The sequence below is a fragment of the Cololabis saira genome, chromosome 9 (assembly GCF_033807715.1).
Source record: "Cololabis saira isolate AMF1-May2022 chromosome 9, fColSai1.1, whole genome shotgun sequence".
Taxonomy (NCBI): Eukaryota; Metazoa; Chordata; class Actinopteri; order Beloniformes; family Belonidae; genus Cololabis; species Cololabis saira.
In genome coordinates this window covers 17,155,498-17,166,259 of record NC_084595.1, presented here as the reverse complement: position 1 = coordinate 17,166,259, position 10,762 = coordinate 17,155,498, and the positions used below count along the sequence as shown (strand labels likewise).

At 42.8% G+C, this 10,762-nt stretch overlaps 1 protein-coding gene across 2 annotated transcripts; it reads right to left on the bottom strand.

The window, feature by feature from the left end:
* Nucleotides 1-3,786: 3,786 nt before the first annotated feature.
* ctsla (cathepsin La) lies at nucleotides 3,787-9,316 on the bottom strand. 2 transcript variants are annotated; one of them, XM_061730618.1, is made up of 8 exons: nucleotides 9,194-9,316; nucleotides 8,111-8,248; nucleotides 7,909-8,031; nucleotides 7,568-7,720; nucleotides 5,821-6,045; nucleotides 5,543-5,711; nucleotides 5,303-5,420; nucleotides 3,787-4,229 (listed from the first exon to the last, which is right to left on the bottom strand). In XM_061730618.1, the coding sequence occupies exons 2-8, from the start codon at nucleotides 8,231-8,233 to the stop codon at nucleotides 4,130-4,132; spliced, it is 1,011 nt and encodes a 336-aa protein (XP_061586602.1). In that variant the 5' UTR covers nucleotides 8,234-8,248; nucleotides 9,194-9,316; the 3' UTR covers nucleotides 3,787-4,129. The 2 variants fall into 2 exon arrangements, with proteins under 2 accessions (XP_061586602.1, XP_061586603.1); XM_061730619.1 differs by having other exon boundaries at nucleotides 8,111-8,245; nucleotides 9,194-9,277.
* Between the last annotated feature and the right edge of the window lie 1,446 nt (nucleotides 9,317-10,762).

Sequence of the window (10,762 nt, the reverse complement as noted above, 5' to 3'; positions counted from 1 at the left end):
CCCCCTCTGGCCAACCGGGGCGCCAGATGGGGTGGGGAGGATCCGGCCGGAATAACGTGATCCTTCCACGCGCTACGTTCGGCCGGAGAAACCCCACCCTGTCTGGTGAAAAGATGCGGCCTGCTCACTCCTCAGGTTAAGGAGGAGACCTGAGCTCAGTGCAGGGCCCTCCCGGGGTTGGTAGAAGATGGCAATGCCCAGGACTGTCAGTAGGTAGGAGCACGGGGTGGTAAAAAAAATGGGGAAAAAACCGGGATAAAAAAAAAAAAAAAAAAGAGGCTGCACCTCCGACATGACGGAGATTTATAAAAATCTGCTCGTGAAAAAGACTAGATTATTTTAACAGTAGCGTAAAAAATTAGACAAAGTAGGACATTAACACCGGTGATCGATCATATTTTAATCATTAAATGCATCATTAGAGGAAAATTCGATGGTTACATCCCAGTTGTTATAGTCCAAGCTTATATTTGGGTGAACTGTAGCTGCTCTGTCCTTCTTTGCTCCCTCCGTCTGCTGTCTGATGTCCTCTTTCCCAGATTCTGCAGCTTTTGTCCTGCAGCAACTGTCTGAACTGAGGGATGTGAAATAATATGCTGCACTAACATATTTAAATTACCGTCACTCGAGAAACCACCACGCTTTTTTCATTTAGTTTTCATCAAGTATTCTTCTAGAAATATTTGAAATTATTGTAAGCTATGATAATCACTCATAAGGGGAAAAATTTACTTTGAATTTAACTTTAATGATGCATATGGTCTTTATAACATTTACCACGTAGAAAATATGATCAAATACAAACAGCATTCCCTTAAAAACATGTGTTTTACAATCCACAACTGTTAGATAAACATTTCAATATATCTGCAAGGCTTTCAGGAGGGTCAGTGATGTCTGGAGGTGTGGGAACGCTTCCTAAAAGAGTTCTAAAAGGGCCCAAAATGTCTTAAAATGTCCTAAAAGAGTTCTAAAAGGCCAAAACCAACCCAGTTATTTTTCCATCTTCTATCTCAGTGGTTCTCAAATGGGGGTACGCATACCCCTGGGGGTACGTGAAGACACTCCAGGGGGTACGTGAGATTTTAAAATATACATATATTTAAAAAGTAGCATCCATGCAAAAATCCTTTAAAAATAATTATTTCATAAATAATTGAGGAAAATATAAGTCTAAATTCATAAAATGAATTTTATCTTCAGGAGTAGGCTATTCAACTTATTATCCTAAAACCGCAGAGTCTACCCCCACACCAGGATGGTTCCACCTAACCTGTCAAATGCCACCTGGCTTCACTTCACCTGTCAATCACTTGGACCAACGATGGAGTCGTGGTTGAAGCGTAACAGCAATATTTTTATGTTTAATAAATCAGTTACTGATGGCACAGTGCTCTGTTTTAGGTCTTTTTTTTACAAGCAAAAGTGCTTTGCGCTGGTTAGGGGGTACTTGGCTGAAAAAATATTTCACAGGGGGGACATCACTGAAAAAAGATTGAGGACCACTGTTCTATCTGATATGTGGTCTTCATTCTGGAGCCTACCCGGATAAAGGTCCAGACCTGAAATGGGTTTCCAGAGATGAGCATCACTTCAGCTCCGGACCTTTATCCTCCGTGCGGGAACCGCTGGTGGTTTTGTCTTCTTTGACACATGTAGCCATATTCATGTTCGTGTTATTTCATGTAATTCTGCTCCTCGCCACCAGGGGGTTGTATTTGCTGTGTGCTTCAGCTGATTCCAGGTCAACTAGGTTATTTCACTTGGGGAAACCCAACACAGGTGTTGCTGATTGGAGAAGCAAACACTTTTCCACTGTGCCTAGAGTGTGGCTAATTTGTGCTTATGTGATTTTGGATGTGAGCAATTCGGTTTGAGGTTTTGGTTAAGTATTATGAGTTAAAGTTAAGAAAATTCAACCTTGAATCAAATCCAACCAGACTTCGTTTAGGATTTAGTCCGTTTAGGTCCAAACCTGCTTTTGTTCGGATGACCGAGCATCAAGAGGAAGCGAACCTGTCACACAGTTAAATGATGTGTTCGCGTGGAAACCCGGGATGTGAGGTGTGCAAATGTTTGGAGATGCGAGTCCTGATTGGATCAATACCAGAGCTGCAGGGCCAGCCGGAACCAGCACCTTCACACCGTGACACTGTTCATCTCAGCCGGCCAACTGGGGTATGTGTTGATCAGCGCTGATGTTATAAGTGGCCGTGGTGATCTGTGTGCACACAAACGCGTTGGTAGCAGACGTGCAACCGTCTAAGAATAACTTTTTGAGAATAGTTTTGCGGGCTTCTTCATTATTAAGCCAGTTCACGTTGCAGAAGAGACACTCATACCCCTTTTCCACCACACCGGTTCCAGGGCTGGTTCTGGTCCAGTGGTGGTTCTGGTTCACAACTCGTTCAACTTGTGAACCAGCTGAGAACGGTTTGTTTTTCCACAGCTCGAGAACTAAGGGGAGCCACGTCATTACGTCACTGCAAACATCAGTTACATCGCTGACGTGCAACCGCCTAGGAATAACTTTTCTAGACGGGTTTTGCGGGCTTGTTGATTATTAAGCCAGTTCACGTTGCGTGGCCATTATGGCCGAAGAGGAAAAGGGCCAACAAGGTCTGGAGACGGAACTTGGTGTTGGTGCAGGGGTCCAACCTGTTACTGGAAAACGTGGTTACATTAACATCCAAAGCTTGGTGGAGGAAAAAAAGCATTTTAGACTGAATTTGGTAAAGTGTCTAAAGTAAAACACCATATTGCTAAATTGATGGGTGATAAATAGCATGTAAATGAGGTTGAAAATTAATTTAACAAGTACAACGCATTGTGCGATACGGCAGGTGCCTATATGTCTTTATTAGGTTTATTGCTGATGAAGCAAACAAACAGGAAATATGGTTCCAAGCTAAACGTTTGAATATCAACGAGTTTATTGTGGGTACAATTCACTGGTTGTCTGACATTTAAGCTTGTCCAGCTATCAAAGTGGGTGATGGTGATTTTCAGGGTCAAACTCAAACTGTCCAAAGTGAAAATGAAAAAGAACGAACAGAAACACACGGTATTATCAACCAATACTAGACTTCGTTTGGGACTTAGTCCGTACAAACACAACGTTCTCTTAAAAACATGTTTTACAACCCAGAACTATCAGATTAAACATGTCCATATATCTGCCAAAACCAACCCAGTTATTTTTGCATTTTCTGATATGTGGTCTTCATTCTGGAGCATATCCAGATCCAGACCTGAAATGGGTTTCCAGAGATGAGCGTCCCTGGAAAACCCTTCACTTCAGCTCTGGACCTTTATCCTCTGCGGGACCCGCTGGTGGTTTTGTCACGTTTGACAATAGGACTAAACTCAAGATTTATACCAATAAATGTTGAAGCACCAACAACGTCAGTGTGTTGGATCGGGAAAAGTCCGGATCATCATCCAATCAGAGGGTCACAAACTCGTGCCGCCCACAGACGCGCCTCATCCTCGGGTTTCCAGGTCATTGAAGTTCTACAACGGTCGTTATTCAGCTCAAGAATTGATTTCAGCTTTTAAGAATCAGGTACTTTCCCCCCTTTTTTTATTAACCAAGTAAAAGATTTGACTTTCTTTCAGCTGTGAAAATTACTGCTATAATATAAAAAAGGTGTTTTTCTGAAGCTTCTTGTCCTTTCACCTCAAACTATCTTTAGTCACAATTCAGTGATCTTTGAAGGTCTTGTAGCTTCAGATTTGTCCAAACCGTTTGAAACCAACCAAATCAGTGAAATTCCAAACACAAACTAGTGTTTCAATTTTTTTATTGATCACAGTAAAAGTAGAAAAAAAAAAAAGAAAAAAGGAAGGTAATCATTTACAATGACCAGAGCAAGTGTTAGTGACCCACTTGCCTAGCCGCATACACATATTTACAGGAGGATAAAACACTCAAACTACAATATTGGAAATAAAATAAAGTGTTGTAGAACCAGCCAAAACGGAGTTTTCTCCGACTGAGACGCTGCAGGATCTCCTGTGGAGGCGTCGCCGACACGGGACATCGTCCTTCAGCCGTCCCGGCTCTCCAGCCAAACTACTGCGGTGAATAAAAACATCACTAACGGAGGTGCTGCGAGAGGGGGCGCGGTCAGACCAGCGGGTAACTGGCTGCAGTGGCGATTCCACAGTGGTTGTGTCTGTCTTTGGCCATGTAGATGTAGCCTTTGTTGCCCCAGTTTTCACTCCAGCTGCAGAGACGAGGAGAAGAAGAGTTAGGTTTTACGCCACCATCCTACAGAGTTTGAGCATCTTCACACGTCCAGGATAAACTTTTAAAAGTACACAAAAACACAGATACCCCTTTTCCACCAAACTAGTTCCAGTTTGGTTCTGGGCCAACCGGGCTTTCTGTTAACCACCGACAAAGAACTGGCTCCGGGCCAGAAAAAACGGACCAACTCTTTGCTGGGCTAGAGGAAAGAAGCGCTTATGTACGGGTGCTACGTGGACCAAGTCTGGATTAGAGCTAGGGCTGGGCGATATATCGAGATTTTAATATATATCGATATATTTTCAAACGCGATATGGTACGAGACAATATCGTTTATATCGATTTAAAAAAAAAAAAAAAATTTGATATAGCTTATTTTGTGACAAATTGACTTGAATGTTTTATTTGAGATTTGCACAAATGTTTTGTTATTTGCACAACTGTCAACCTCAGTGGAAAAGTCTGCCTGTTACTGTCTACATTGTATTAATTGCACAGTATTTTAATTTAATTGTTATGCAGGAAAGGGATATTTGTTTTATTTTATTCAAGAAGCATTTTTATTCTATATATGCAGGCAGTTTATTTTTATTTCATTTGTTTTATACATTTTGATATTGTGCAGACCTCTGTTAATAAAAGGTACCTGTGTGACATTTGGCACGACATTGTATTAAAACTGACTGTTTTTTTAAGGGTTTGCCTCAGAAAAAAATGAAGCTAACAGAGATGCTATGCTATAATGCTTTGGGGGAAACCCCAATTATGGCACAGAAAAAATATCGATATGTATTGCCATTCAGCTAGAAAATATCGAGATATGACTTTTGGTCCATATCGCCCAGCCCTAATTAGAGCAAATACGTTGTTGCTTCAAATTTTGTGCCAACGCAAATGCAGCAACGTAACTGACGTGGCTCCCCTTAACACCCGAGCTATGGAAAAGCAAACCGGTTCCCAGCTGGTTCTCAAGTTGAACGAGTTGTGAACCAGAACCAACCCTGGAACCAGTTTGGTGGAAAAGGGTTAAGACTGGACCGCCGTTCTGACCTGTTCTTGACGATCCAGAACTTCTTGCCGTCGACGTCTTCTCCCTCGAAGCCGTAGCCCACCACCAGCACGCCGTGGTCCAGCTCCTCGCTGCTGCACTCCTTCTCGTAGTAGATTCCTAAAAAAAAAAAACAGCAAGAGCCACGTTAAGCAGAGCGAACGCCGGGTTCTGGAGACGTGTCACATCAACCCGCTCGGGTCAGGCCGCCGTCTGGACGTCTGCTAACCGCTGAAACCCACCTGATTGGTAGAACTGGAACGACTCGTGACCGGCGTCGATGGCAACGGAGACCGGGCCCACGGCGGCCACGGCCTTCATCAGGGCGTGCTCCTTGCCCGCGGGCACGTCGATGAAGCCGGTGTCGTTAGCAGCGCTGAACTTGGGGTCGTAGTGACACGGCTGGTCGTCCTGAGGGACGAGGAGGAGACACGTTTAGTAAAGTCACGACCGAGACCGGTTTCTGCATCCGGCTGCATTTAAATGACTGTCTCAAATCTGTTTGGACCGAGAAGCGTACCGTGCCGCTGTAGGGGTAGGACACCTCCGAGTCCAGACCCTTGTTGTCCTTGACGTACTGGAAGGCCTGGTCCATCAGGCCACCGTTGCAGCCCTCGTTGCCCTCGGGTCTGGAGCAGTCCACCAGGTTCTGCTCGCTCAGGGACACCAGCTTCCCGCTCTTCCTGAAGTTCTGGCCCTCCAGAGCGCCGGTGGTGCTGAAGGCCCAGCAGGAGCCGCACTGACCCTGAACACACAAACCACAGTTCACTGACCCATAACTAGTGTTGTTTTTGGCAGCCTGTTTCAATGTTAGTCAAGTCTTTGGGTCAAACTATCATTTTAGTTTTAATCACGTTCATTCTCCTTTTAGTCGTGTCAAGTTTCAGTCGACCTAAAGTCTGAGCATGTTAGTCTTATTTTAGTCAGAATTGTCCAGGACCATTTTAGTCTAGTTTTAGTCAGATTGTATTTTACAATTAAAACAAGGTTATCTTATTATTATATTATTGTTACCTTATAGACTCAAGAATACATTCATTCCAGATACAGAAGTCTCTAATTTGAGTTTACAACATATTTATTTTTTCCTGTAATTTTGTGGCCGTGACTGGGATTGAGGACGTGACGTCACCAGCAGCAGAACCAGAGGAAAATACTTAAAAAATGGATATTAAGGATCTTTGTTAGAACATCTCGTCTCGTTTTGGTCAACGAAAATGAAGACATTTTATCATAGTTTGTATTCTACGTTTTAGTCTTGTTTTTATTAGTCTACAATATTGCATTATATATTTAATTATTGTTATAGTCACATGACTAGCATTTTCGTTGCATCTCGTTTCCCTCAGGTGATAAAGGTTCATTTAGTCATACTTTTCGTTGACAAAAGCAACTTTACCGATTAACTTAATAAAAGTATAAACTACAGCTGCAGGACTTATTTTTTCTTCTTCCGACAGACAAGAAGAGACCTGGATCTTTTTTTACGAAGACGGTCTGAATTCTTGACGGCGGCATAAAGGTTCCTCATTTATTTGCATTTATCTAACGGGTAAATACTGTTGGAGCTTTATTTTGTGAGGTTTTGACGTGTGTGGTGAGATTTCTTCAAACCCGGCCTGGATCACAGGCAGCTGGTCGGACCGGTCGCGTCTCTCAGGGCGTTAATGTATGTCGGGAGAAAAACAAGTGTGCAGTCTGGGAGGGGAGGGGGGTGGGGGGAGTGTAGCACACAGATAATGAGGAACCACACACACTTATCTCTGTCTGAGCAAACCATGTCAGCGGCTCGCTCACGTGCAGAGATACAAGTGTGTACAAAACATTTGCAACAGCTGACTTGAGGCTGCGTGTCGTGTGACGGCCAACGGAACCCTCTAGATACGCGATGACACGTCGCCTGCAGACTCATGCTGACGGATGGTTGTCAGGCGTGACAACATTTATAGAAGCACGTGTTTTTTATCACCTATTTATTTATCTATTGGTGTTTTTTCAAGTGTCCTTTCTTTTCTCCCTCCCCCTTTTACTTTATTGTATTTATACCGGACTGCTATAACAAAATTTCCCCTTGGGGATAAATAAAGTAAAGAAATATTTGGATGGAACTGATGAACAGCTTTAATCTGAAATCTGAAACCTGAACCCCCCCCCCAAAAAAAAATCGACTAACAAGTTGAGCAACGCGTCAATAGATCAGGCGTTGTTGTCAGGTCACAAAGGTCGCTCATGTTCTGATAAAGACAACATTACAGACGGGCTGGTACCTGGTCCTTGACGGGGGTGACGTATCCCTTCTCCCTCCAGTCCACAGCAGGGGGGGCCGTCAGGAAGTTGGGCTCCATGAACAGGGACCCCTTAAACTTCCTTTCCGTCGGGCGCTTGTAGCCGTTCATGACCTGTCTGAACTCCTCGTGGGTCTGCGGAAAGAAGAGAGAAACTTTTAAAGATCTGCTGTCTTTTATTCCTCCATCATCCCCCACCTCACCTGCCTCCTCTCCAAAAACATGGGAATGCTTTATTCAGTCACGCTTTAAAATGATAAGCCAGCTATCAGCTGGTTGCCACGGCGCTGCAGTGAGATAAGAGAGTTGAAACTGCGTCTCACCATGTCCCCGAAGTGGTTCATGCCCAGCCGGTAGGAGTGTTTGCCCATGGAGTGCTCCAGGTTGTGCATCTCGATCCTCCTCAGGTTCTTCTCCCAGACCATCCGCCTCCAGCCCTCCTCTTTCTGCACCAGACACACACACAAGGTCAGACTCTCCTGCAGAGTCAAAAACCTAAACAAACGAACAAAAGCAATGCATCACCTGGTGGTAGTTTCGACTGTGCCAGCTCTTCCACAGGTCCCAGTGCTGATCCAGTTGCGGGTCCAGACTGGGAGCGGCCAGAACCGCGGTCAGGATCACGGCAGACACGGCTACGAGCAGCATTGTTGAGAAGTCCTGCTGGGAAAAACACAGTACACAACAAGCATTACCACAACATGACGTCATCATCATGCAGACACGAGTCACCAAAATTGACCTATATGGACATATATGCAAATAAAAACACCCTAAAAAAAACAAAAGCCCATATAAAAAGTGCAGTGCCATAAATAAATGACGTAATCAGTCACTAAAATGGATCCAGGCAGAATCCTGCAGCAAACTGGACCGTCATTTCCAGGCTTTTGGACTCGCAGCTAGTGTATATGTTAATAATTGGTGGTTTTTACTGGTTGAGCAGCAGAACCGGGCCGGAGTCCATTGAAACGGAGCGAGCCTGGTGTTTGGTTTTGTGCTGAGTCAACCCTGAATTATGGTTCCGCGTTAAAACGACGGCGTAGGGTACGCAGCGTCGCGCCACGTACGGTGCGCGTCGCCGCGTAACCCATGCCGTAGGCTCTGCGTCGGTGTAACGCGGAACCATAAATCAGCCTCCACGGGATCAGCTGCCTCGGCAGGCAGCCAGGAAAACCGGCCACGACCGAAACCGCAACCAGGAAAAATCCACCGAAAAAGAAACCAAAACTTCGCACGGAAACGTTTTCCATCTGGCAGATGTTTTCATCAGTACCAAAAAAAAAAAAAAAAAATTAAATAAATCAAAGTAAACAAGGATTCTCCTGAAGAAAAGAAGACGACGACGACGGCAACAAGATGGCTAAAGCTCGAAGATAACAAACCATTACTGGAGCATTTCTAAGGGATAAATTAAAAAAAAAAAACACTCAGTTGCAAATAATCTAAAACAAGCAATTAAAAACGGAGTAAAAAAATAAAACAGTAAAAAAAAAAAATCCCTAAGGCAAATAAAAATGCCATTTTCTTGTTTTGCAGTGAATCTAAATACAATCTAAACGTTTTTGTTGTTGTTTTTAATTAGAAAAGAAATATTTAAAAACTTACTGCAACCCCTCTACGTTGTGAAGGATGGGAAAGTAGAAAATGTTGTCCTGCAGCAGCAACACAAAGTTTATAAAGGCCTGAGCGGCCGCTGGGCGACGTCACACCGAGCCCTCTGATTGGTCAGCTCGGTGTTTGTGCCACCAAGACCACGCCCCTAAAGTGTGACGCAACGCGGAAGCACGTGATTCCCTGTCCTGGAATGGTGACGGAGAGCTTGTTGTTTTCTGCGGGAGTTGCAGCTTCAAACTCATAAACTCAGCATCGATAACTGATAAATATTTGTTTTTGACTCGAAAACACCCGAATGTGCAGTCACACTTTTATATAATGTAACATTGTGCTCCTAACTGATGTGAAATGAACCTTTTAATCAGAAGATTTCCCATGTAAACAAAGAAATATGTATATTGTTAAGGCAAGGCAAGTTTATTTGTATAGCAAAATTCAACACAAAGTAATTCAAAGTGCTTTACATCAACATTAAAAGAGGCAAGACACAATTAAACATTAAATAACAAATAAAATGAAATAAAATTATAAGAAAAGAGGTAAAATAATAAAAAGCACAAGTTGTACAAAAAGTAAGGGCAGTAGAGTCCAGCAGGTAAGTATTTAATTTAAGTGTACGCTTCAGTAAACAGTAATGTTTTTAGGCCTGATTTAAAGGAGCTGACAGTTGGAGCAGACCTCAGGTCTACAGGAAGTTTGTTCCACCGGTGAGGAGCAGAATAACTGAACGCTGCCTCACCTTGCTTGGTTCTGGTTCTGGAACCACAACAAACCAGATCCAGATGAACCTCAGGGGTCTGGGAGCTTCATAGTGGACTAACAGCATTCAGTGCTTTGTAGACCAGCAGTAAGATTTTAAACTCTATCCTTGGAAGCCAGTGTAGCGATTTCATGACCGGTGTAATATGGTCCAGTTTCCTGGTGTTTGTAAGGACTCTGCGTTCTGGATCAGCTGCAGCTGCCTGATAGATTTCTTGTTAAGGCCTGTAAAGATGCCATTGCAATAATCCAACCTACTGAAAATGAATGCATGAATACGTTTTTCAGAAACCCCTTAATTCTAGCAATGTTTTTCATTTGGTAATGTACAATATTATTAAAGAATGGGATTATTGAAACATACATAATTTGTAGTGGAACATGTTTGACTTGTTTCAGTTTATGGGGTTAATCTGTAGAATGTTTTGGAAATTGAAATTAAAGAGTGCAGTACATACCAAATATTAAAAAAAATATTGAACAAGAGGCTCATGATCATATTGTTTGAGTGTTTATGTAAGTGTCAGAATTTAAATATAGATATATAATATGTCTATGCAGTAAACAAACGTATATGTAGGAGCTGACAGAAGTTGATTATAAAAGGATAGTCGTAATAAGCCAAGCTTCATTCTACACCTTTTCGGTCTTGCTTTGTTTATATATTTTGGTCTAATGCAATATTAGCATTAACTTCATGTTTATTTGTTGGTTTCTTTTTTCATTTCTTTTGTATTTGAATTCTTATTTTGGAAATTACCGAAATAAACAAACAAAGAAGCAAATTTGTTGTTCTATCCT